The sequence below is a fragment of the Podarcis bocagei genome (assembly GCF_964188305.1).
Source record: "Podarcis bocagei genome assembly, chromosome: 6".
Classification (NCBI taxonomy): domain Eukaryota; kingdom Metazoa; phylum Chordata; class Lepidosauria; order Squamata; family Lacertidae; genus Podarcis; species Podarcis bocagei.
This window is the reverse complement of record NC_138130.1, coordinates 27,674,410-27,700,647: the sequence shown is the minus strand read 5'-3', so window position 1 is coordinate 27,700,647 and position 26,238 is coordinate 27,674,410. Positions and strand designations below refer to the sequence as shown.

The 26,238-nt window shown below is 43.1% G+C and overlaps 1 protein-coding gene across 5 annotated transcripts in view; it reads left to right on the top strand.

Moving 5' to 3' along the window:
- The window catches only part of ADPRHL1 (ADP-ribosylhydrolase like 1), a 44,679-nt gene extending 18,642 nt beyond the window's left edge, over positions 1 to 26,037 (top strand). For 3 of the 5 annotated variants that reach the window (XM_081198234.1, XM_081198237.1, XM_081198236.1), the window contains 4 exons: positions 8,687 to 8,814; positions 11,436 to 11,568; positions 13,168 to 13,321; positions 19,109 to 26,037. In XM_081198234.1, coding sequence (XP_081054360.1) covers positions 8,687 to 8,814; positions 11,436 to 11,568; positions 13,168 to 13,321; positions 19,109 to 23,351 — 4,658 coding nt within the window. In that variant the 3' untranslated portion in view covers positions 23,352 to 26,037. Of the gene's footprint in view, positions 1 to 8,686; positions 8,815 to 11,435; positions 11,569 to 13,167; positions 13,792 to 19,108 lie in introns of those variants that run through there. The other 2 variants (XM_081198235.1, XM_081198238.1) reach the window with 2 other exon arrangements.
- The last annotated feature ends 201 nt before the right edge of the window (positions 26,038 to 26,238 follow it).

The window sequence follows — 26,238 nt, the reverse complement described above, 5'->3', positions numbered from 1 at the left end:
ACCCACGCCTCGCCGGAAACTGTCACGCCGTGAGTCCAGGAGACGCGTTTCCGTTAAGGAGCTTCTTTGCTGGAAGCGCTTCCGCAGACAGCCACTGTCAGACTCTACGAGTGACTAGAGCAGACATGTTTGAGGAGCTCTGTCACACACAGAGGTTTGTGGAGCCGCACAAACTCTGAGGGAGCACGATTTTACGCACAAGCAGCTAATCATCCCATTACAGCAGTCTGACAGTGTCTGTACGCTGCCTGTGCAGGAGAAAGCATCATGAGCGACCCAGCCGGAACCGGAGGAGCAGGGGTTGGGGCTGGTCCAAGCTTGGAAGAAAGATACCGAGCGTTGGAAGTCCAACTTGCGCTGCAGACGGCGAGGCTTGAGGAGAGAAGGGCTCAGGATGCAGACAAGAAGGGGAGAGCCACTCAGTTCCCCAGAAAGGTACCAGGATTGGTGCAGAAGTTTGGGGGGGACCCCAAGGATTACCATGCCTTTAGGACAGAGATGCAATATGCCATTAATGTGCAGTTTGATGAGTTCCCTGATGAGGAATCGCGAGTTGCTTTCGTAATTGGGCATCTTGAGAAGGGGGCGCGGGACTGGGTTCGACCCCTAATGGCAACGCACAATGACGTCCTAAAGGACACGATGAAGTTCTTTCGTGCAATGGATATCATGTTTTCCAGCGATATTGAGGAAGGGGTGGTGCGCAGACAGCTAATGGCTTGCAAGCAGGGAAGCCGATCTGTCCGTGAGTACTGGACTGAGTTTACCATGCTGGTTCACAGATTGGGTTGGGATTTATCGGCGGCACCCATTCAGATGCTATTTGAAGAAGGTCTTTCTTCGGCTGTGAAAGACGAACTGTCCCGGAGCCCCAGGGCGGTGTCTATGGATCAGCTGACCAAATCTGCGCTGACCATAGGAGCGCGTCAGGAGGCAAGAGCCTTGGAAAGGCGGGAAGGGAGAGGGGAACGTTGGAAGGAGTTCCGCATTCCAGACATTCCTGAGCCAGCTTTCCCGCCGGCAGAGCCGATGGAAATCGGAACAGCGCGCGCGCGCGCATTTTCAAAACCCAGTGAGGGGGCTAAGAAGGAGGGAAAGGGCGCCCGGAAATGCTATCTCTGCCAACAGCCAGGCCACTTTGCCAGAGTCTGCCCCCAGAGGAAGGAATGGCAAGGGATGGTGGGAGCTGTTGAGGGAGGAGAGCAGGGAGAAACAGAGCAGGTAAAAGCCAACGCCTGGTTGCCACAGTCGGGGCACTGCAGCCAGGCCAAAGAGCAGTGAAAGTGCCCGTGCCAGAAGCTCCTCAACCTGCTCTAGTGATTGAAGTGTCGCTAGAGCTGCAAAATGGACACCCCCTAAAAATAAAGGCGCTGTTGGACTCAGGCAGCTCCTGCAATTTTATGAGCAAGGAGTTTGCTGCTGAACACCAGATACAGACGATCCCTTTAAGCAACCCCCTGCAGGTGACCACGATCGATGGCAGGGAGTTGTTGGGAGGAGGAGTCAGCTTGCAGACCGTCCCAATGATAATGAGGGTGGCAAGGCACACAGAACTGATAGCGTTTAATGTGGCCACCTTGGGAGGCGCTCCCATTATTTTGGGAATGAGCTGGCTAGCGATACATGATCCGCTGGTGGGCTGGCATCAAAGAGTGGTTTCCTTTGGTTCAGCACATTGCTTAGAACACTGCAAAGGGGAGAAGGGTTCAGCAGGGGCCCAAGCCACCCTAGCAGGGACTGAAGTAATGGAGAAGGTGAAGGTACCACCACAGTATGCAGATCTCAGCGACGTGTTCAGCGAGAAGGAAGCTGACCAACTACCCCCGCATAGGCCCTTTGATTGCCAGATCAATTTACTCCCTGGAGCACAGCTTCCTGTAGGCAAGTTGTATGCCATGTCAGACAGAGAAATGCAGGAGTTGCGAGAGTTCATTGACAAGAACCTGAAGAGAGGCTTCATCAGAGAGTCCAAAGCAGCGGGGGGTAGCCCAGTGTTTTTTGTGGATAAAAAGCACACGGACAAGCCGAGACTTGTATGTGATTTCAGGCGGTTAAATGCAGTGACAGAACCAGTGGCTTTCCCTATGCCCAGGATTGATGATATTTTGACCAGGGTGCGGAAGGGAAAGATTTTTACAAAGCTGGATCTAAGGGGGGCGTACAACCTGATACGTATAAGGAAAGGGGATGAATGGAAAACCACCATGTTTACCCCTTTGGGGGCATTTGAATATCTCGTTATGCCTTTTGGATTACAAGCAGGCTCAGCGTGCTTTCAATCTTTTATGAACCACGTACTGGGTCCTTTGCTCTACAAGAATTGCGTGGCCTTCCTAGATGATGTGTTGGTGTATTCGGAGAATGAGGAGCAACATGTGAGAGACGTCAGAGAAGTGTTGAGCAGGCTGCAAGCCAACAGGCTGTGGGTGAAACTGGAGAAGTGTCAGTTTCATACCAAGGAGGTGGAATTCCTGGGGTACCGCCTGTCAGACAAGGGATTGGCCATGGATCCCGGCAAGGTTCAGGCAGTGCTGGAATGGAAAACACCCAAAACCAAGAAGGATGTGCAGAGGTTCCTAGGGTTTGGAAACTTTTATCGTAAGTTCATCCGAAACTTCGCCCACCTGACGGCGCCCATTACGGACTGTCTCAGCAGTAAAAAGAAGTTTGTTTGGACGGCGGAGGCGGAGCGAGCGTTTGAGGAACTGAAAAGGGCCTTCGCCTCTGAAGAACAACTTCTGCATGTGGATTTACAAAAGAAGCTGAGGGTCGAAACAGACGCATCTGACAGAGCTATAGGGGCGGTGCTTCTTCTGCAGCCGGGGAAGGAGGAGTCAGAGTGGCGACCGTGTGCCTTCTTTTCGCGAAAGCTGAACAAATCCGAGAGGAACTACACGGTGTACGACCGGGAACTTCTTGCTATTCATGAGGCTTTCCGGAAATGGAGGCACCTGCTAATTGGTGCACAACATAAGGTGCAAGTGTGCACGGACCATAAGAATCTAGAGTATTGGAGAACTGCGCGAGTGCTCAACCAACGGCAGTTGAGATGGGCCCAGGAGTTCTCCAAATTTAACTTTGAGATTTGTTACGTGCCAGGCCCAGAGAACGTTAGGGCGGACGCTCTCTCACGCAAACCTGAATATTTGGAGGGGGAGGGAGCACCCGAAGAGACCCATGTCATTCCAGAGGACCGCTGGGTGTGTGGGGCGGCATTGGTGGGGCAAAGGGAATTGGCAGAGGGAACGGTGCATGATGAATACGCCCAGGACAAACTCAGGGGTCTCAGGAGGGAGGGAGACAAACCCGGGGGTTTTGAGGAGAGAAACGGGGCATTGTACTACAAGGGAGCGTTATATATACCTGAAGGGGAATTGAGGGAGAAGGTACTCAAGCAACTGCACGATAGCCCCACAGCAGGGCATTTTGGGCAACACAAAACCATGTGGCTGGTTACCAGGGAATTTTGGTGGCCCAAGGTCAGGGAAGATGTGCGGGAGTATGTGAGAGGGTGTGACCAATGCCAACGAGCCAAGGGGGAGAGGCGGGCACCGGCAGGTTTATTAGAACCACTACCCACACCTGAAAGACCATGGGAAGCAGTGGCAATAGATTTTATGACTGATCTGCCAAGGTCTAGAGGGAAAACAGCCATCATGGTTGTGGTAGACCTGTTAACTAAAATGGCCCACTTTATAGCCTGCTCACATGCGGTCACAGCAGAAGAAACAGCTAAATTGTTTGTAGAAAATGTGTTTAGGTTGCATGGCGCCCCCTTGAGGGTGGTTTCAGACCGAGGGAAACAATTTACTTCCAGGTTCTGGAGGAAGCTCATGAGCTTACTGCATGTAGAGGTTAATTTCTCAACGGCCCGTCATCCAGAAACCAACGGGCAGGCGGAAAGAGCTAATGGTGTTCTCCAGCAATATTTGAGGTGTTATGTGAATGACAGAGAGAATGATTGGGTGGAGAAGCTGGCGTTGGCAGAATTTGCCTACAACAATGCAGAGAACGTGTCCACGGGGATGAGCCCCTTTTTGGCTAATCACGGGTGCCATCCCAGAGCCTTCCCAGGGGGGGAAGGGGAGAACTGGAGCGTTCCAGCTGCAGAACAGTTCGTTGAAGAAATGGAAGCAATCCATCGCCAGCTCCAACTCAACTTAAACAGGGCTAAGGAGGAATATAAGAGGCAGGCAGACAAAAACAGAAGGGAAGGTGAAAGCATTAGGGTGGGGGACCAGGTGTGGCTGTCAACCCAAGGGTTGCCATTCAAAGGGGGTTGTAAGAAGTTAAGACCCAAAAGGCTGGGCCCATTTGAAGTCACGCAGCAGGTCAACCCAGTGGCTTTCAGACTCCGGTTACCGAACCACATGAAGCTGCACCCAGTTTTCCACAGGTCGTTGCTGTCACCGTATAAAGGGGACAGAGAAGGGAGGGTCACTAGGGGGCCAGCAATGGAGGAGAAGGAACACAGCTACCATGTAGCGGAGATCCTCGATTCCAGGTGGAAGGGAGATCAAGTAGAGTATTTGGTAATGTGGGAAGGGGAACCGGAGTCGGAAAACACCTGGGTTAGGGCAGAGGATGTCAATGACGAAGTTTTAATAGAAACTTTTCATCAGAGGTTCCCACGTAAACCTCAGCCTGTAGCGAGGTTCCGGAGGAAATACTTTGCCACCACCGACGAAGAAGAGGAGTTGGAGGGGTTCACAGATTCCGAGGAGGAGGAGGATTCAGCGAGCCAGGACGGCAATCGATGGAGGGAATTGTTCGAGACGTCTGAAGATGAAGAAGATTCTTTTCGGGGTTTTAACCCTTCACCTCCCAGAGGAGAGGAAATGGGAGGGGGTGAGGGGGGCCCTGGAGGGGAGGTGGATGTCAGGGAACTGCCATCGGAGGAACAGGTGGTGGAGGGGCTCAGGGAGGAAGAAAGAGACTCAACAGCTGAAGCAGGAACCAGCAGGGGGAGGAGTGGATCTCTGAGGGAATGCAAGCAGGAGGGAGGGCTCAGAGACGCTTCCAGCGAGAACAGTGGGGAGGTATCTGAGGCTCCCATAGGGAGACCCACGCCTCGCCGGAAACTGTCACGCCGTGAGTCCAGGAGACGCGTTTCCGTTAAGGAGCTTCTTTGCTGGAAGCGCTTCCGCAGACAGCCACTGTCAGACTCTACGAGTGACTAGAGCAGACATGTTTGAGGAGCTCTGTCACACACAGAGGTTTGTGGAGCCGCACAAACTCTGAGGGAGCACGATTTTACGCACAAGCAGCTAATCATCCCATTACACTAGTGTTTTGAAATGTTTTAACTCATAATGCCAATAAAGGTGTTTGTATTTGTCAATTTGCTACCTGTCCCTCTTCTCTGAATCCTTGCTCTAAGAATATACCTATATGCACAATTTAAAAAACCGAAACCCATATTTGGATAGTGATGCAGGCGATTACTGACAAATAATAGGCCCTGTGTTCTTTCTCAGAAGTTCTCTGGCTTTTAGCTAAAGTTCCTCCTCCTCCTCCTCCTCCTCCTCCTCCTCCTCTTCTTCTTCTTCTTCTTCTTCTTCTTCTTCTTCTTCTTCTTCTTCTTCTTCTCCTCCTCCTCCTCCTCCTCCTCCTCCTCCTCCTCCTCCTCCTGACTAGACCAGGTGCAGGATTAAGTTGTATAGGTCTGGTCTGATTTTGACAGAAGGATGCTGTCACTCTTCTTGCACAATTCCAACCCTGAGTAAAATATGCAAGACTCCTAAAGCATGCATCTGTCATTATGGAGTGAAGTGCAATGCTATTTTAGAAATAAATAAAGGGGACGACATTTTAAAAAGCCTGCCTGAAACAAATGTGAGTCCCTTTTCTCAAGGGAGCTCTCCTTTTGAATTATTCAGTCAATTTCTTTTTTGTTTTCTTTAAAAAAAGCACATTTGTTTAATGTTTCCTGTTCCTGCCAGCACCGTCCGTTAAGAGTTTGGGTGTAATCTTCGATACCTCCCTCTCTATGGAGGCGCAGATTACAGCTATAACAAAGGCAGCATTTTTCCATCTCCGCCAAGCTAAGCAGTTGGCCCCTTATCTCTCTCGCCCTGACCTAGCCACTGTGATCCATGCGACGGTCACCTCCAGACTGGATTATTGTAACTCGCTCTACGTGGGGCTGCCCTTGAGACTGACCCAGAAACTCCAGCGGGTGCAGAATGCCGCGGCGAGACTCCTTATGGGGTCTTCGCTGCGAGATCACATTCATCCGGTACTATACCAGCTGCACTGGCTCCCGGTGGAGTACAGGATCAGGTTTAAGGTGCTGGTTTTAACCTTTAAAGCCCTATACGGCCTAGGACCCTCGTACCTACGGGACCGCCTCTCCTGGTATGCCCCACAGAGGAACTTACGGTCTTCAAATAAAAACATCTTGAAGGTCCCAGGCCTCAGAGAGGTTAGGCTGGCCTCAACTAGAGCCAGGGCTTTTTCGGCTGCGGCTCCAACCTGGTGGAACGCTCTGTCACAAGAGACAAGGGCCCTCCAGGACTTGACATCTTTCCGCAGGGCCTGCAAGACAGAGCTGTTCCACCAGGCCTTTGGCCAGGGCACAGCCTGACTCCCTCCTCTGGCAACCTGCACAGAATTTTGTTTAATCGGTTGCCATCAATTTGATTTTAACTAATTTTTATAATGAAATATTTTTAGAATGTGTTATTATTTGATTGTTTATTTGATTGTTGTTAGCCGCCCTGAGACCGGCTCAGCTGGGGAGGGCGGGATATAAATAAAATTTATTATTATTATTATTATTATTATTATTATTATTATTATTATTATTATTCTGCATATTCTCACTCTGTAGTTCTCAGAGGCAGCTTTACTGCTAGGTAGCCACAAGTGATCACCTGTGGTAGCACTTAGTACAGACAGATGTTTGCTATATGCTGCAGAAGATGATGCCTAGAACTTCTTTGACAAAAGTCAGCCTTCTGCTCAGGGACAGCATAGCGCAAAGGGTTTCAGGGCTGTAAAGAAGAAAGGAAGGGTAATGAAGCAAGGGAAAGATGGGGAGGAAAACCATATGTCTAAGGCCATAGGTAAATAACAAGAGGCTAGTAAGAAGCATCTCTCAAGTGCCTTTGGGGGGGACCCCAAAAGCAGAAAGCTGAGCAATGTGATTGTGAGGGAACAGGTGTTGGGAGGGAAGATCCTGACTGAGCAAATAGTCAGGTAGGTGGATGAAAATGACTGGCAGGTCAAGGATTTCCAGGATCAGCTGTGATACAGAATGTGCGACATCAGAGTTTCACCTACTTAAAATACCTAAAGGTATCCCTGGCTCCCTCCGGATTGCAACAAGAGATAAAGTAACTTTTCAGTCAGCAGGGATCAGTAAGCTATTTGCAGGGGGATAAGAAAATTATGTTTTTGTTCCTGTCTTCAAAATGCAAGTGGTACACATACTGAGAAAATGAGCATAGCCTGCCTTTCTCAAACTGAAGCACACTGAAGAGAGCCAGTGTGGTGTAGTGGTTAAGAGCGGTGGACTCGTAATCTGGTGAACCGGGTTCGTGTCTCCGCTCCTCCACATGCAGCTGCTGGGTGACCTTGGGCTAGTCACACTTCTCTGAAGTCTCTCAGCCCCACTCACCTCACAGAGTGTTTGTTGTGGGGGAGGAAGGGAAAGGAGAATGTTAGCCGCTTTGAGACTCCTTAGGGGAGTGATAAAGCGGGATATCAAATCCAAACTCTTCTTCTTCTTCTTCTACTTCACAAATGACTTTTTCATAATCAGCAGCAATCTGGTGTTTAGAAAAAAAAAGTTTTCCTCCAGACCAGCCTTTCTCAACCTTGAGTCTCCAGATGTTTTGGGACTACAGCTCCCAGCTTCCCTGTCCACTGGTCCTACTAGCTTAAGGATGATGGGAGTTGTATTCCAACAACATATGAGGACCAAAGGTTGAGAACAGCTGCTCTAGACTCAATATATAAACTGTGCTGCAAATGTTTGTTTTGCTACAGGTACAGTGGTTCAGGAAGGTATGCTGAATATTGGTGGCGGAAACAAAGCTACAGCAATGGCTGCTGCAGAGGTGGCAGGGATGTTGCTTCCTGTAGGAAAATGTTTCATGTGAAGCACCACCAGTTTACAAAGTACACCCTCTCTACTTTTAAGCATCTTTTGGGTGCAGACTCGGAAAAAGCTGCCCTTGTACAAATGGGTAGAGATGCCCATCTTAGTTTATTTGCAGAGGCTGCCTTCTGAAGATCATACTGCAAAAAAAAGGTGTTACTGCCAACTGCCTTATCAGGTAGCATACAGCCTGCACTCAAAATAGCTCCTGTTGAGACTTGGGAGGGCTTCTTATGCTTTTGCTCAGTATTCAGGACCCAGTAGTAATTGCTGAATGGACTACAGTAAAAGTTTGTTTGTAGGTTTAATAGACTCTGTGATCTACATTCTGGTTTTCCAAAATGTGTGTCTGGTGGCCCTAATTATTTGTATTTAAATCTATTGTATTAAAATCTATCCCCCCTTTTTTTACATTGTGAAGATAAGCTAATTAGTATTGTTGAGAGGCTAAGAATAGTTGGACAGGTTTTATTTAATTTTCTTCATGAGAGTTCTGTAAATTGGATTTCGTCATTCATGCTGTTGCACTGAAAGAACCTATTCAAGATCAAATGTACCATAATTAATTTGTTTTTCATTCAGAATATCAGGAGCATTGGTTTTACTTTGAAGCAAAATGGCAATTTTACTTGGAGGAGAGAGAAATCAATGAAGACAACCAGAATAAACCCAACTTTCCTGACAATTATGATGCTGAGGAAAGAGAAAAGGTAAACTCTTCAACCAAAAATTCTGAAAGTATTGGGGACAAATATGTACTGATACTCTCCCATCTGAAAGTGGGTCCTATTTTTTTTAATTTAGAAACAATTGCAACCAAGTACCATAAAATGGTAGGGTGGCGCTGTGGGTTAAACCACAGAGCCTAGGATTTGCCGATCAGAAGGTCGGCGGTTCGAATTCCTGCGACGGGGTGAGCTCCCATTGCTCGGTCCCTGCTCCTGCCAACCTAGCAGTTCGAAAGCACGTCAAACTGCAAGTAGATAAATAGGTACCGCTCCAGCGGGAAGGTAAACGGCGTTTCCGTGCGCTGCTCTGGTTCGCCAGAAGCGGCTTAGTCATGCTGGCCACATGACCCGGAAGCTGTACACCGGCTCCCTCGGCCAATAAAGCAAGATGAGCGCTGCAATCCCAGAGTCAGTTACAACTGGACCTAATGGTCAGGGGTCCCTTTACCTTTACCTTACCATAAATTGGTAGTAGTATAAGTTTACTGAATGACTCAAGCCTACAGGACAAATATTAGATTGGTGCTAGGTTTAGTGTAGGGGTGGGCTTCTAGATATGATTGCAATCCAATTACCATCAGCCCCATTATAGACATTGGCCAGGGATGATGGAAGTCGGGATCCAGCAGCTCTTGAAGTTGCTGGATCAACTTCATATTCCATGTGAGAAGGGGAATAGGAGATCCAAGGTCACACCATTGCAGCTGGATGTGAAGGGAAGAGCCAGCAGTGTAGCTTAAGGCGGTCATAATATTGGGTTCCAGATGTGGCAGCTAATGTGCAGATGGACTAGAATGACAAACATTGCAGTTCAAAGCAGGAAAAAGATCAGGTTACAGAGGTAGAATGTGGGAAATGGTGGAAAGCAGACATTCTGGCAGTCTCCTCAACAGAAAAACAATATGCTTAGATTGGGGAGCAGAATTTAACAAAGCTGAGGTTTTATAGGGTCAGATGGAACTGAATTAGCTGTCCAGGTCACCAAGCAGATGCTGAGGTTGGGTAGCAAGGACTGTGAACATGCCTCTAGCAATCTAATTCTGCCTACCACTCTTTCAGCAGACATGCTAAGTTGGTGGCACAAGAGGTAAGAAGATGTCAATGTCTGTTTGCTGGTGGCTCCAGTTATATATCCCAGGCGCTCTATGAGAGCTGCAGTTTCTTCAGACCCATGTTCTGCTGTGCTCTCTTTATTTTCTTAACTGAAATGTGATTCAAATGCATGACAATGACTCTACGGGGTGCCTCTGACATTTGAAACCCCCTCACCACCTGTCTCATCTGGGTTGCATAGAAAGTCTTCATTACAATGCTAGTATTCTTTAATGCATTATCCCGGTGTACAAAGACTCTCCACGAGATCAGGTGACCTACCTCGTGAAATGGCTCTCTTGTCACTCATGCAAGCACTTTCCTCACCAGTATTCTATACGAAGTTACAGTATGCACAATCCATTCTGTTACTTGGAGACTTGCCCCAAACAGATTGCACCCAAGTAAAAGGCAACAGCACTTAAATAGGATGTGAATTTTGCCAAGAACATTATGGTAGTATCTACTTACATTTCAGCATTTCACGAAGTTGCAATACAGCAGAAGCTGCTGTTAGGAAAACTATTACTAAGCATTCCAGTATCATCACTGGATGTAGATGTGACAATTGCTTAGCGGTCAGGATGTTTGTTTGCTTGTTTACTTGGGGCACCACTTATAGTACATTAAGATCTTCTATATGGCCTTTGCTGCTCATTCTGTGAAGGCTACAGCTTTCAAAAAATGTTGGCTAACTGTGACCTTCTTCTGTAGAAATATACATGTATGCTCAGTATAATGTGATACCCATGCAGGAAACCACCATCTGTGCAATAAGAACCTTCAATCAGCAGATAGGACAAGTCCCGGTTAAAACTTTCTGGATCACACACTGTCTCTCTGTCTCTCTATTTTCTCCACCTCTTTACAGAAAGTGTTCAACAGTCAGTGAATGAAATAAAAAGGTTTGCCAAGAACAACAAAAACGGTAACATGCAGTTCCCTCTCTGAGGAAGCAAGCTTGTGGGATTCCACAGTTTTATAGACTTAAGTGATAAACTGTAGGCAAGTTTTGAAAACGCATAGGCAGTGTTGCAAATGCCATCATGGTGATGTCAGAGAAGCAAATGACATCATCATCACCATCACCACCATCTTCATCATAATCTCAGATAAACGGATGGAGGCAAATGGAATCCTTATTTGTGAAGGAACCCAAGAAAGATGAGCTGTCTAAGAGATTGCCTTAATGTGGTTCCCCCAAAGCCAAGAAAGGCCATTTCTGTCTTGTTTCAGATTAAATATTTTTTAAAAAATATTTAATGTATGCTAAAGCAAGGCTTGAATACACACAGAAATAAGCAATGAGAAAATGTAGCTCCAATATTTTTTAAAAGAAACAAAAAAGGGAGTATTTTAAAACACAATCCGCAATTTACCTCATGTTTCTGTGCCATGCTATGAAAAGAAAAAGAAAAAAGGCAAAGTAAAAGAGTGGCATTTAAATCTGTATATTCTGGGTTGCCTTGCCATCAAATTCACCCAACCAAACTCATTAATTATCCATTCAGACTTATAGGAGATGGAGTTCTGAAGGCCGTGGTGGAAGGAGAGGTCATGATGCTCCCATGATTGCATATGATGCTCTCTTAGGATGTGGTAGTGATTGGACCGAGCTTTGCAACCGGGCAGTGTTCCATGGCGGTGAGTAATCTAGCAGTTCCTTCAGGTCGGTTCCTTGTAACCATAACAGCAAAATATATACGGCATACAGACCATTATAATTTTTGATTAGGGTCAGTTTGGCTACATTAGGTGACTCACTAATAAATATAGCTCTTTCCACTTACTACATCCATTGAAGTATCTTGCATCTAAAGCACTTGTTGTACTTTCCAACTAGTAATTATTGCAGTAATCTTGTGCTGGTTGGGAAAAGCTTCATTCCTTATTCCCATAAAGGAAGTGGCAATCCTACTATCAAAGAAAAGTTAAGCCACAGGAATTGTGAGGTGTTTTTTTTTTTTTAATCTACGAAAGCTTATATGGTCTACACCTATGTTTCACAACTAGTTTTACAGCAGGGGTGTTTCAAGAAGGAGATAGCAGGTAAAGTAGGCAAAGTTTGTTAAAGGCACTGGCCTTAACAAGCTGTGGTTCCCATAATTCTTTAGGAGAAGTCACGACTGCTAAAGTAGCCTAAGAGTGCTTTAAAGGTATGATGTGATTGTGACATGAAAGACCAATTGTCAGCATGGTAATTGGGCATGTCTTCTTTGGGCTGTTTCCACCTTAGAGTTGTTTCCCCCCCCCCCCATGACTTTTTTAAATGTTTCTGCCAACCTTTTAAATGTTTCTGCCAACGATCCACATGTGGTGGACGTGTGAAAAGATTAAGATTTTTTTTGGGGGGGGAAATATACGATGAATTAAAAAAGATAATGGGGATAACTTTTACTAAAAAACCGGAGGCATTTCTATTAAGTATTTTAGATAAAGAGATCCAAAAAAATTTAAGAGAGGTATTCTTGTATGCAACCGCAGCGGCTCGTATACTTGTGGCCAAGGGATGGAAAGATCACGAGGCTCCAAAAATAATAGATTGGCAAATCAAATTACAGGAATTGGTGGAGACGGCTCAACTGACTAGTAAACTCAGAGGAAACTCAAAGCAAAAATTTGCGGGAAAAGGGTGGTTATAGAAGATATGTTCAAAAATACAATAATAGTTTTGACTCTGTGCTAGCATTCAAGTGATAAAGGAACTAAAAGGAGGTGGACAACAATTAAGGATTTATTATGTTTTCAGAATGTATTAGAAAAATTATATAGAAAGGTTTATTGTTTGTGTACATTCAAATATAAGATAAAATATATGCAAAGGGACTTGACAGGAAGTCAAAGTTGAATAAAAGATTTTGGAAGATAAAAGGGGGAAAATATTTACTTTCATTATTATTATTTTGTGTGCAGGTGTGGGTGTGTGGGTGTTGTTGTATGCAATGATTGGGAGGAAATAAGACGGTAAATAACAAATAACAAACTAAATATTGATGTATGTAATTTTTATTTCTTAATTGTATTTAGTGGTAGTATGGCTGTATTGTTTTTTGTAACATAAAATCATTCAATAAAAATTATTTTAAATAAATAAATAAATGTTTCTGCCAACCTCTTGGTGGTGCCAATTTGGACCAGCGCTCAGAGAACTGAGATTGCTCTTAATATACCGTATATGATATTATTTCACGGAGAAACTAAAAGGCCATGCAACTGGGTTCTTGTTTGTGCTTTATTTTACAGGTGAGAGTGCAGCAACTGGAACCATTGCTGGCTGTTTGTATGGCTTGCTTTATGGGCTCAACAAGGTCCCTAAAGGCTTGTACCAGGATCTTGAACAGAGGGAGAAGCTAGAAAACTTGGGAGAGGCTCTCTTCCGACTGTCTTCAGAGGAAAAGTAAAGATGTTTTTGCCATTTCATTTTATTTTAAAAAAGATTATATTATACCCTGCAGCCAAATTCCTAAGAAGCAACTCTAAACAGATTTGTAACAATTCAGGAAAAGAATTGTGTGCCCCTAAGTCTCAGTGAAGTCACACTGTCTTTAACATGATGTTATTTTATTCATTTACTCTGAAGTACTCCCACTACTCCACTGATAGGAGTTTCTTGACCCGACCTAAGGGCCAGTCCACACATTACATTTTTGGGTACATCTGAGTTTTTTTAATGGACCCCTAAAAATGTAATGTATGAATGAGACAAGTGTTAGCAAATATAGGGACAGGATCAGCTTGCAGCTAAGTGTACACTGGGTTGCAAATCTATATTTCCATGTAACTCCCAAACTATGCCAATACTGTTGCAGGCAGCATTATAAAATGCTGCAGAGAGGTAGAATAGTAGAATTATACTATTAAATTTATTTGAAGGAAAGGGTATAGTAAATAAAATAGATTAAGGGTACTTAAATTCTGTCAATATTCAGTACTTAATAATGTCTTCTAATGTTAATTAATATTAATCATACTACTTTAATTATAGCACCTTGGCATTATAATTTTGGGGGGGATGAAGCAGTTTAAGAACCCATTTTTGTTATAAAATTCTGCATCACATCAAAATGTGACTGCATGTACACATATGCCAATAATATATATGTAAAACTAATGCTGTCTGCACACCTATTTAAGGCAAACTAATTTTATCACCCTTTGAAGGAAGTTTATCTGAGATTCTATTTTTTCAGTCCATTTTTATGCACTCTTTCCAGTTTCCTCTCAACTCCGTAATATCGACGTTTCTGTGATATCACCTAACTGAAAATCAATTAAATGTATATCCTTTTTCAGAACTGTAGTGCCTAAATATTATAGGGAGTTATCTGAGATTTAGCAGAACACACACACACACACACACACACACACACATACACATATATATATATATGCAATGTAACAAAACACAACTCTACAACTATTCCTGGCTTCCTATATATTTTTTGTGGTGATTCCCCCCCCCAAAAAAAAAAACCCTTTACAAACTTTTTAATGATTTGGGTGGCTAAAATACTTGTAAATAAATTAATCTTATGCCTCTTCATAAGCATCATTCATTATTTTGACATTGTGTGCATTGCATGTTACTGTGTCATTGCTGGAATTCTTGCTTGCAGTTGTCACTAAGTCATTGTTGGTCAAGGTTACAGTGAGTTTCTTGGTGCTGAGAATCTCTTCTACTACGAAATCTAGAAAGTGTTGCTCTAGTGTAGAAAGATATAGGATATATAGTGGCAGATAAAGAGTTTCAAAGTTAGTGGGTTGGATCCAGACTGAGGCTGCAATCTTACATACATTCAACTTGGGGTAAGTTCCGTTGATTTCAACGTGGTTTTCTTCTGAGTAAATATGGAGATAGGTGGTAGTTGTGGTGTAAGTTAAGAGCATTTAGATTCTGTTAAAATCAATATAGAAAGTTAGTCATGACTAATTTAAGTCCTATTGATTTCCATTGGACTTAAAGTGTGACCAAGGTTGGCACTCAACTAAGTCTTACCCAGAGTAGACCCACTGAAATTAATGGGCCTCACTTAGTCATATTCATTAATTTCAATCGGTCTACCCGGAGTTGACTCTAGTTGAATACTACCTAAACAGTGCAAGTCTTACCATGTCTACTCAGAAGTAAGTCCTATTCAATTGGGCTTACAAGTTCCAGGTGAGTAGGATGGATTGCAGCCTAACCTAGTCTAGATACAACCAAGGCAGCAGATCCTTGTGTAGATTTTTATTCCCTCCGTTGCTCCTGATGTAGATCTTCACTCACCCCTTCTTCCCTGGTGGTAAGAGGGATGCCATTTTGTGGTTTGCCTCAGGTGCCAAAATGTATTGGGCCGACCCTTTGTGTAATTTTTGACATATACTGCTGTCTTCCACCTTAGTTCTTCACTGTGGTCAGGTCCTTCACTCTCTCCTGAAATTTTAAGGTGTTTTGGGGTTTTTTTTGTTTTCTTGCCAGTCAGAGGTTGACTCCCAAATGAAAATACACTGCTGGCCTCTTTCTTCTTCTCCATGTTGAACGTACTCTCTTAAACAGTCACCTTGTGAGTTGTAACAGCAACCTTGTAACTATGAATAGTGACTGAGGCAGCCTACAAACAATCTCTGTATAATATGATCCAAATTATGGAGCCGCATTTGCTGTTTTATATTATTACCTTTGTTTCAAAGCAATGCCTTGGGCAGTTTATTTTATTCGCCCCCAATCTATTTTAACTTTCTGAGTAAACCGCTTTGAAGTCTGATTGATTTCTGATATCAGCTTTGTGCCTCAGCCCCCTTTTACATTAAATAGGATGTACAGAGTGTTCCTATGTACTTTCACTAAGAAGTAGCCACCACAGTTCAGTGCGACTTTACTTCCTAGTAATCATGCATAGGATTGCATTCCTAACACATAACTTTAATTCTTTCCATAGAATACCTATTCCTAACTCTTTGTCAGCAGCTATACTTAGTTGCCCTAAGAGTATATGCAATTTGCTTTCATTTGTTGAAGCTGCTAAAGTGAAGAATAACGGTGCTGAAACATACAAACAGGTCATTCATGGCAAGACACTGATTTAATTCTGGCCAGGAAAGGAAAAGGAATTTGCCATATCATTAGCAAATCTCTAATGTGATCTTTGGGTTCTTAAGTTACCACAGCAGCATAGGAAAGAGTTTCCTCACCGCTGAGGTAATACTTAAGTGGTTCCTATGGACTCTGACCCACAGTGTGAGTTCTTTGGTTAAGATTGAAATCTTCTGCCTCATGATATCAGAAGACAATTAAATGAGGCACTGGCCCACAATGCTGGTTTCAAGACCTCCTGAATATGCCTTTTGTGTGTGGGTATTGATGAAACAAGGATTTCATATGGGGGAGGGATTGGAGAGGGACTGAAGAAATGGGGAACAGATATTTCCCCTTCATTCCCGAAGCTAGATTTATAAATGCATCATAGTCTTTGTTTGAAATAAAACTCTTGATGTGTTCTTCCCATCTGAAGACTCCTACAATTTGAAAGGGCAAATTTTTTAAATCGTTGGGTATATTTAATATTCATCCTTGAATTCATACTTCGGTAACGGGAAGAGAATCCAGTGAGTGACGTGGCTTGAGATTAACACCGGTTCCAATAAATCCACCCCTCGAATCAGTGACGTTATCCATTCTTTCATGTGTGCGTCAGGCATGGCCTCAGCAGAAGCTGCTTTTTATAAATAGTGTTGTATACGTGTGTTGTCTTGCAATGGAGAAAACCCCAAAACACAGTGACATCTAGCCGCTCATCCTTATCCTCATATGCTGCATATTGTTTGTTGTATTCAGTGCTGGCCAACTGTCGAAAGTTTTCATTGCTTTGTTGTCTTTTTCCCCCATTATGACAATGGTAATTATAAGCAGAACCTGTGATGTTGAGCACAACTGTTTCATTCAGATGTTCTTGTGTGCAGTGTTTACCTGTGAGAAAAGCTCTGAGGCCTAGATTTTGCCATCTTCATTTACAAGCAGAGGGGTGAGGGGCAGTCTGCCACTTACATGTGATACTGTTCTTCAGGAACATCTATAGTTCTGGTAATTGTGAGGTATAAAAAAGTCACCATAACATGTGCTGTTAAAATGCAATGTTGTATTTCTGTCTGAAGAACTATCTCTCCAAAAAGCAGTCTTTTGATTCTTGCTGTGAAATCTCTTTCTGCTCCTCCCTCCTTCAAACCTGAGCTGGCATCCCTGTTGATAGGACATGACCATTAAAAGTACCTTTTTTAAAAAACCACAAAGCAACAACAACTCTTCATAAAATGCCACAGCTTGTTGAGAAAGGAAATAAATAAATAAATGGTTGACTCTCTTATAGTGATGTGGATGGCAGAATCTATCTGAATTTAGCAGCTTATGTTGCTTCTCGAAATCAGAAAAGCACCTTCATTGTATGGTCTGGGCATCTTACGTGGTAAGGATGAACTCCTGATCTGCTGGGATCAAAGCTGGCATTTGCCCTTGCATTCACCAGTGCCAGGATTTCATCCCAAGGCGATTTGTTGTCTTGCTTTTGCTTGTATATGAAGAGGTATAAAAACTTAATACTGTCCTGGTATGCAGACTGAATCCCATTCACATACTACTTTATTATTACGTGAATTAACCTTCCAAGTTTTTTTATGGTGCTAGAAAGTTGAAACCTCTGGTGCATTTTCCCCCCTCCGGGCTATTGTCTATTACTGTTGACTTCACCATGTAGCTTTCACACTGAGTTCACTATTTTATTTAGTAACTGATCCTCACCAGTTAATGCATTTCCTAAATCCTCAGCTGCCTGTAGGCCTAATTCTTCAAACAGAAGTAGGCTTATAACCATGCCAGACTTCTATCTCTACCCATGTTAATAAATGAAAGGATAGAGAGGTCAATTGATATTGTGTTGGATATCATGGCATACAATGCTTTTATCTCTGGCTTTCCTGGTTTCACTAGGATTCAGAAAAGGGATTTTAAGAGAACATTTCCCCGCATAATTGATGGGAAAGCAGATCAGATTTTCGCTTAGGACTAGATGGATTTTATTACACAGTGGAATGCTGCAAGCTTTCAAACTTTGCTAGCTCCCTGTAGAGAGAGAGCAGGCCAGGTTCCAAAGGGTTCTGTGCATTAAAAAGTAGGATTTGGACTTGCATTTCTCAAACAGTATCTTCATCACATCCTACTCTCAGATGACAAACTGCATTAGAAACTGAGGGTTTCAATAGCAATTTCTAGTATGGCATGAGAGTCGGTTGAAATAAATTAAGTTTTTTTGTTTTGTTTTTTAAACCCCACTGAATGAATGAACTATGTAATCTTTTGCTAGTATCCTGCTCCTCTCTGTTTTCTGCCCCTTTCAGAAATGCACAGGATTTTTTTAAAAATACAGACAGAACCTCACACTACATAGTGTCATGCTCTAGACATGACACATAGTCATATTTTGTTTTCTGGTACTTCAGCTGCATGTTAAGCCACTATGTCATTATTTGGGATGTGCCTGCAGAGGTGCGTCCTGTGTTTCAAAGAATTTAAAAAAACACTCTGTGCTAATACTATGTATGCTTACTGTTCATAATCCTGGACAGGTACAGTATCAGCAATCATCTGTTAATAATAGTCATGGCTAAGACAACTGTTGTATATCATCTTCTGCACTGGATAAATGTGCCTGGCACATTAAGAGGAGTGCCGATGTAATTTTACTTCTAAAATTAATGCTAATTTTTTTATTATGCTATATTGTGGTTTTTCACTTTTTTAAAAAAACTGTTGATTTTATCTATATATTGATACATTTTATTATGTCTGCCTGTTTTTAAGTTTACTTTTCTTGGTAATATGAGTATTTTATAGTGTGTGTGTGTTTTTAAGGAGGAGGACTGTAGTTCAGTGGTAGAGCACCTGTATTTCATGCAGAAGGTCTCAAGGTCAATCTCTGGCAACTCCAGATAGGGCTGAGAGACACCCTTGCCTAAAATTCTGAACAGCCGTTTCCTGTCAGTGTTGACAGTCCTAGATGGACTTCTTGCCTGACACAGGCAGGTTCCTGTGTAAAAATAAAAAATAAAGCGGTATATAATCTTGTTTAAACACATTAAAACCAGTAAGGAAGTAAAAGCAATGTTGATGACTTTCCCTGGACAAAAACAACAACATTCGTTTTCTTTTATGCAGCAGAAGTAAAGGTACAAAGCTGGGCAGTGATAAGGTGCTGGTTGACCCCATAGTGCTGAAGAAGAAGCTCAGTAAGATGTCCACAGAACTAGGTGCATTTGCTGTCCTCAGCAGCCTTCTACTTTACCTCACAGACCTCCTATCCAGCCGACCCCAGGTCGAGAGCAAGAAGGCCAAGTGGCTCGAAGGGATAGAGAACAAGGTGAACTCGAGGCGCGAATGCCACAGCGCACATGGCGGCATTCGTCCCACCAAATTCCAGCTTCTGCAATCGAGGTTCATGAACAACAACCGCGAGGCCTACAGGAAAAGGTCGAGAGAGGTTGGCAAGCTGGTCGTTAAAGAAAAGCAGAACAGAAACGGGCTAAACTCCATTGTAAGCAAGCTGGACAAAAGCTCCTCAAAGGAAGGAGAAAGCCCAGAGATAACACCCCACGATAAAGTCAAATGGGTCTGCTCAACTGGGAAAAATACTGTGAAGAGTATCCTGAAGAAATTCTTAGTTGCTGAGGAAAAAGAAGCTAAAGAAAGAGAAAAGCAGGTGGCTCCAAAAAAGAAGACACCAAACGATAACCTGCCCAAGATAATCAACAAAAACTCTGTCTTGTCCAAACTGAAAGAAAAGTTTGAACAAAGCAGTAATATCTGTTCAGCCATTGAGGTGAAATCTTTGCTGCCGTGCAAAGGGGAGAGAAAGAGCAAAAAGGGCCCAGAGAGAAAAAAGATTTGCAAACCTGAAATAAGAGTGCTTGAAAGGAAACTGAGGACAACCACAATTGTCAATAGCCCTCAGCCTCAACAGCTGGTATGCACAACTATCCCTACACCTAAATTCTGTGTTGCTACTGAAATTAGTCACCCTTGGAGTTGGGCTACAAATGCCAAGTCCGCCACTCAGCCTTCTGAAGTGGGGAGACCAAAAGACACCCAGAAAGCACCTGGCATTGGGTCTCATGACAACAGGATACCAGAAAGCATGGCACATAAAGGGCAACTAGGAGGACAGTTGCAAAACAAGCATCATGAAATGCCTAAGGTGGTGGCTGACAAAAAGGACATTGTCGAGAGTAATGTAACTCCTACAAGCCCAGGTTCTAATCAAGACAGTGTTCTTCCTTCACGTGAAAATGTGTCCCTTGTTGATTGCATACCTCCTTTATCTAAGGACAGCTTAGATCACAAAGAGAACACCATACCGCCTGTGGATGATACCTTTTCCAGGTCCAGAGACAAAAATGCAGCAAAAATCATGAGCAGAGAAAACATACCTACTAACGACCTCTCTTCTAATCCAGCTGAAGGAGTTCATGTACATAGTCACCAGGAAATGAAAGGGGATGGGATTCCTGGCATACCAGAAGGCATGTTCAGGCCAAAGGAGACAGAAATAGAATTAGCAGAGCCTATAAAAGATCCCCCATTCACCAGCCAAAAATGTTTCTCTGAAAAGAAAGTGTTGGAAAATATTCCACCATTTCTCTCTCCTGTAGCTCAGGCATCTTGTAACAGAGAGCCTCCAATAAAGGACCAGCAATCAAGTGTTGAACCTGCAGCTGTTCACAAAATGCCTCCGCTTAAGCCAAGTCAAGATAATGTACAAAGTTTGGGGAGCACGTTTTCTGACACGGTTCAGAACAAAGAAAAGCTGCCTGATGAGGAGGAACTATTTCCTAGCCTTAACAAAAGCGACCATGCAGGTAAAGCAAAAAAGGGAGTGCTACAGCCATCGAGAAGCCAAGGTGAGCCATCTGATCAACAGGCAGAAAGGGAGCATTTGCCCAAGGAGCCACAATCACATCCAAAGCTGAGCCAACAAAATAACCCTAGCTCAAACATATCAAAACAGACTATAGATCAACCACACCAAACTCCTACTTCAAATAGGAGCCAGAAAGACAACAATGATTTAAAAGGAAATGATTTTGAAAAAGAGCTTTGCCCTTTGACTGGCGATTTAGATAAATCCAGCTGTGTTAGAGCAGCAGAGAATACTAGCAAAGCTGAACTGCGCTCAGATAATGAAAAGACAAATTCTGAAAACAAGAGCAAAAAGGGAAAGAGTAGCTTGAGCCATTTGGATACCTCTCAGAGGCTGCTGGAAGAATTCGTCAGCCACGAAACTGGCAATCTGGAAAAGAATCCTGCACCTCCTTCTCAAAAATCTCACTCATCCTCATTGACCCACTCAGCAAATCCAGAAGGCAATACTCCAGAAGTCGACAGACCTTCATGCAGTGTCAGAAACCTCCAAACCCCAACATCAAATGCAGTGAAAAAGAAAGAGAGCTGTATTGTAAGAGATAATGCAGCCAGTCCTAATTCTGAGAAACACCACTTCCCTTCTCCAGCTGAATTGCTGAAGCCCAAGGGGGCACCTGGGCAAGACAACAAACCAACAACAAGCAATTTGTGCAATGATTTAATTAAGAGTGAAAACAATGCTGTAGAAGTTGAGGGTATGAGTCCCCAGACCAGGAAGTATCAACCAGCCTCAACAAAGGAGACTAGAAAGCGTGAAATTAGTCCTGTAGGGGAGGCAAGCCCCGCGCACAATGTGGAGAAGCAGCAGGTGCCCTTAGGAAACAACACTGGGAAGCAGGAAAGCAGGAAAGTGATGGCAGAAGTAAAGCCTGAGAAAAGCAGATTTCCCTCCCCAAATGAAACAGCGAAGCAGGGGAATGGTGAAGGAGGAGAAAGAAATCTACTGAAAGAAGTACAATGTCTAATTCCATCATCTGTTGACAGAAAGGAGCAAGATGACAAGGTAACAGAAGAGAAAAACTCTATAGTGGGAGGTAAGAAATTGGTGCGTAACTCCAATATGCCCCAGAAATTAATAAAAAGTGACCTTGCAGAGGGTGGTGGTGAAAGAGCAGGGTCACAGCAGCTGACCCCACCAAAGCATAAACCTAGCAGGCCGGGAGTGTTACATTCCCCAGATAACTCAAAATGTCAAACGCCATCAAGAGATCCAGAAAAAGGTGGAACTGTTGCATCAAAAGATGAAAACACTGCAAAACACCAGCTCTCCACACTCAAAGAACCAGTGAAATGTGATGATAATGCTAACCAAAGAAATGCCCAGGATAGCCTTAAGACTAAGAGTGACAAAATACCATTATCTGGCAAGAAAATGAAACCTGAAAGCAAATCGGGGAAGACAAAAGAGAACACTAGTAATTCTGGGCAAAACCAGTTACCTTTGGAAAATGAAGTTCCAAAGAGTAAAAAGGCTGAGCCAATGAAACCTGCAGCAGAGAAGTCACAGAAACCATCTTTAGGTGACTCCAGAAATGAACTTCCAAAGAGTAAAGAGACTACTGTAAGTAAATTGGGGAAGACAAAAGAGAACACTAGTCATTCTGGACAAAACCAGTTACCTTTGGAAAATGAACTTCCAAAGAATAAAAAGGCTGAGCCAATGAAACCTGCAGCAGAGAAGTCACAGAAACCATCTTTAGGTGACTCTAGAAATGGACTTCCAAAGAGCAAAGAGACTACTGTAAGGGAGAGAGGTACTTTGCGCAACCATAAGGAACATCAGATACCAGCACCAAATGAATCAAAGACTGAGCCAGTAAATCTTGCAGCAGGGGAGCCGCAGAAACCATCCTTGAATGACTCTAGAAACCATGAGGATATTGCTAAGAATGAAAAACAGGCTTCATGGAATTCTAAGAACCAGCAGCTACCCTTATCAGATTTGAAACAGGAGAGCCATCAATATAGCGTCACAGCAGGGAAACAGCAGCAGCAACCACAACTACCAAAGGATTATGTCAAACCTAAATCTAGTATAAGAGATGGAAAGCATACGCATCATAAATCTGAGAAGTATCGTCTTCCTGCCTCAGATGAACTGGGAGTGCATGAAAAGAACGCTAGTGAAAGGAAGGGTTCCTTGGCTCCACTTTCAAGTCACGATAGGACCATGCAAAAGAATAAAACACTACGTGAGACTGATACTGGCCCCAAATTGGGCTCACCGAACAAGACATGTCCCGCAGAACAGAGAAAACCACAGCGTAGTCCTCCTGGCAAGTACCAAACTCTGTCAGCAAATGTGCTATCAGAGCAAGGAAGTGGGGAATCTCAAAAGCTTGGGGCTGATGCAATAAGTCAGAAAGCTAGATCACTAGCCTTGGAAAAATACATAGCAGAAAGCTACAGTGAAGAACTAGTACCTTTGTCTATTAAACCAATGGTTGTTCGTGTGATTGATACAATTAAGCTTGATAACTAAATGCAGCTCAAATGACTGGAATATAGACCTGAATTTTTCATCCTCTGGCCACTGTTTCACTTCAGAGCTTTAAATGATGGCATTGAAATCACACTGAGTTGGCTGTCCATTGATCAGTTTTGGATTTTAGCAGTCATTAAAATTGGTGTCACCTGGAACCTCAAGTATATTACATGTCAACCCAGAATAATCAGATTCGCGTATAGTAACTCTTAGATGTAATAACTATGGGAACAAAGAATAAAGTGGCCTCATGCCACCATAACACTTATTTATGTTAGAAATAAACAGATAAGCAGCACAGGAGGCAAAGACTATACTAGAACCTTTCTTCCACATATGCTTAACAGAGGAAAGTTTATTAAAACTGTGCCCCTCACCTGGGAGATGGAAGTGATTGTGTTTACCCTGCCTCCTCAATATGCTGCCTCCTGTTTCTGCTGTATGGGAACCCTCAGCCAAAATTAAGCACTTTTAATGGGAGAGACTTAAACAGTAAAAACAACAAAGAAGTATTGCGGCACCTTAAAGAGCAACCAGTTTATTGAGGCATTTCCATGAAAGCCACAACTTCTTTCTGTTGCTCCAGAGGGCAGGGCAACAACAAATGGGTGGAAATAGCAAGGAAGCAGATTAGAAGACACTTCATAACAATAAGCTGTCTGACTGACGTGGGCTGCCTTGGGAGATGATTTCCTTCAATGAAGGGGTTGGGTTTTTTGTTGTGTTTTTTTGCGAGGGTATATTACAAGTCAAAACCATAAAACTACAGAAGAAACACAAAACAGAATACAGAGTAAATGCAGGAAGGAGACAATGTTACAACACAAACAAGCATCCTTAGATAAGGTGGAGCTGACAAAGTAGTAATTATAATTGTTATTCTTTGTAAAATATTTCAGTGGAGGTTTTCCAACAGAGGCTGAATCTGTCAAGGTTGCAGCAGTTTGTTGGGAACCTGTGGATATTGCCAGACTACAAATCACCCCGGACCGCTGGCCATGCTGCGAGAAGCAAAGTTACAGGGAACAAGGCAGAGGGCCTTCTCGGTAGTGGCACCCACCCTGTGGAACGCCCTCCCATCAGATGTCAAGGAAATAAACAACTATCTGACTTTTAGAAGACATCTGAAGGCAGCCCTGTTTATTTTTAGTATTCTGTTGAAAGCCGCCCAGAGTGGCTGTTGAAACCCAGCCAGATGGGCAGGAAACAAACAAACAAACAAACAAATGTTATAATTATTATAATTATAGGGTTCATGTCCAATACTACCTGGAGGGCCACATATTTCTGTCATGGTTGCATTGTAGGTTCTGCCCTCAGTAGGGGATTAGACAAGACTGAGCAGGAGATTAGACCTCTAAGATCCTTTTCCAACTCTGAAATTGTATGATTCTATAATAAAAGGTGCCAGACTTTAAGGTTTCACAAGTCTTTGCCAGATAGCTTTCTGGGATTAATCATAATGGATGACAGCTTAGAAGATCTGTCCTTAGGACTTTGCTTTCTTTTCTCCCAGTCTCTCACTTTCTGTGAGGGGCAGCTGGCATCTTACTCTTGGAAACAGGATGGTGGGTTAGACAGGTCTTGGGTGCGAAACCAGTGGGGCATAAAAAGTGCTTAACTTCAGCTGCATCGTACCCAAAGTGTGTTTCTCTGCTAAAGGCTGAGGTCAGTGTATAACTAACTAAAGTGACCCTTTTGAGAGTGCACTTTCTCATTCTAATTACTCATTACTCATTCTAATATAATGCTGTTTATTAGTGCTCCTGGAAGGCTTTTGACATTGCAGGCTATTCAGCCACTGAAATCATGCCTGTATATACATTTTTGTGTGTGTTTTAATTGTTTTCAAAAAAAAAAAGTGAAAACAGTGATGCGTAATAGTGTGCATAAATAAGACAAGCATATAAAGATAGAAGAGGCCTGTAAGAAGGTCTTAACAATGCTACAAAATGTAATAAACCGCAAGTCATTTTTGAGTATTGTAATTAAAGGCTCTTTGTGACAATTAAATAACGAATACATCTGCTCTAGAGGATGATACAGTAAAATCCTGAATGAAATATATTTTATCACGGGGAAAATATTGATCAAATCTTTTGCAGAGGTAATTTGGTATCTTCCATGTGTTCAATGCATTCAGATTCCTGTATAGCTTTATCTTTCAACGTTTATTACATTCCTCATTGTGATCAACTTATTAATAAAGATTTGGAATGTTGTAAGCATGCCAGATCCTAGCACTGCCTGGAATATGCAGAAAAGGCGCTGCAGAAAATGATGAAAGTCATTATTGTGAAATCTGGAACAAGAAAAATCGCCTGAATCCACTGCCTAAAATTATGGGACAGAATAAAGGATCATCTTCTTGGTCTCCCTTCTTCCAACTTCTTTGTCCACAAAGGGAGAGTGTCTTGTTTAGGAGCAGAAATAGGACCATTTTTCCTGAGGCACTTCTGTAATGTGAACATACCAGATGGATAAAAATCCAAGACAGGACCCAGGTGTCACATTAAGGTCAAGACTTACAGCAACAGAATTGTGGTCTACAAAATGAAACTTGATACTACATAATAAGCAACCAGGATCTCTGAACTGTCTTAAAAGAAGGTGACTTTCACAATTCAAAAAGCAAACACCTGTAACCCCTGTCCAAAAAAATACATTTTGTCAAGTTCTGGAAGGTTTTGTTTGCTTTTATCTTTTCAGATATTAGTTATTGTCAGATATCACAATATCTCTTAGAGCAGAAATATACTGCACTGATTTCAGTTAAATTTGCTTCCAGAGAGTACCGTAAGTCTAAGGCTGTAGTGGACTTCTGTCCCTGCCTAGAAGGAAATAAAACCATTAAACTCCGTGGAACTTTCACCCTAGTAAATAA